We start from the raw sequence: 1,163 nt of genomic DNA, 5'->3' as shown, positions 1-1,163 counted from the left end.
TGTCTTTTTCCTTTTTCTCCACCTTTTTTTTGTTGGTTTTTTTTCTCCAGTTTTATCTACAAAAGCAGTCTGTACCAGTCAGAACAGCGGGGCCACTTCGCCCAGGGGTGAGGAGCAGGCACCAAACTGTTCACTTTGCTTTGGGCGCGTTTCCCTTTATTTTAAGGTTTATTTTTTCCTTTTTTTTGTTTGTTTTTTTCCAATTTTTTTAACCCAAAAAAAAAAGAAAAGCCGACAGCCCCAAGCCCTGTTTGGGAAGGGCTGGGGGGGGCGGTCAGGAGGGCAGCCCCCCCCCCCACACCGCTGCCTCCCCAGCCCCTTCTTCAGTAGGTGGCAGAAAATTTCATCCTTTTCTGCTTCTGTCTCTGATTGCAAAACCAGACCCGCACCACGTTCTTCTTCAAGTCTAACTTCTCGGCGATGGCAGCGATTTTCTCGGAGGAGGGCCGGGGCTGGACAGCGAAATAGGCCTCGAGCGAGCGCTTCTCGGGGGCGGCGATGGACGTGCGCTTGCGCTTCTTGTCCCCCCCCGTGTAGATCTCGGGTTTGGTCATTTTCTCCCTCTGCGCCCTCTCCGCCTCCTCCAGCCACGCTTCCAGGATGGGCTTGAGGGCCACCATGTTGTTGTGGGACAAGGTGAGGGATTCGAACCTGCAGATGGTGCTTTGGCTAAGGCAGCCCACCCCCGGGATCTTCAGGTTGGCCAGCGCGGAGCCCACGTCCGCCTGGGTGACCCCCAGCTTGATCCTCCGCTGCTTGAAGCGCTCGGCAAAGGACTCGAGCTCCCGCGGGTCCGTCTCCGTCTCGGGGCCGGAGATGACGGCGTGGGAAGCGAGGCCGTGGGGGTGGGACATGTTCATGGGCTGCGAGTGGTGGGCCATGTGGTTGATGGCCGACATGCGGGAGTGAGGGTGCGAAGGCGTGGAGCCCACGTCGGGGCCCGGCACCCCTCCGAGCGGGAGGGCGGAGTTGAGGTGGTCCAGCAGCTCCCCGTCCAGGCCCTGCGAGGGCTGGTGGTGGTGGTGGTGGGGGTGGTGCGTGGTCAGCACGGACGGGTGGTGCAGGTGGACGGAGGACGAGGTAGGAGTGCAGGACACGCTGCTCATGGTGTGGTAGGTGGCGTCCGGCTTGAAGGGATGGGTTTTCTGCGACACGATGTCCAC

At 59.6% G+C, this 1,163-nt stretch overlaps 1 protein-coding gene across 1 annotated transcript; it reads right to left on the bottom strand.

Annotated features, from left to right (window-relative positions):
* Positions 1-236: 236 nt before the first annotated feature.
* POU4F3 (POU class 4 homeobox 3) lies at positions 237-1,163 on the bottom strand (the record flags this gene model as incomplete). Its single annotated transcript, XM_008641267.2, has 1 exon — positions 237-1,163. A coding segment is annotated over one exon (840 nt), but the record flags the coding sequence as incomplete, so codon positions are not given.

The sequence above is a fragment of the Corvus brachyrhynchos genome, unplaced genomic scaffold (assembly GCF_000691975.1).
Source record: "Corvus brachyrhynchos isolate BGI_N302 unplaced genomic scaffold, ASM69197v1 scaffold351, whole genome shotgun sequence".
In the NCBI taxonomy this organism is placed as follows: Eukaryota; Metazoa; Chordata; class Aves; order Passeriformes; family Corvidae; genus Corvus; species Corvus brachyrhynchos.
Note: the sequence above shows the minus strand (reverse complement) of the source record. Positions and strands in the feature narration are given on the sequence as shown.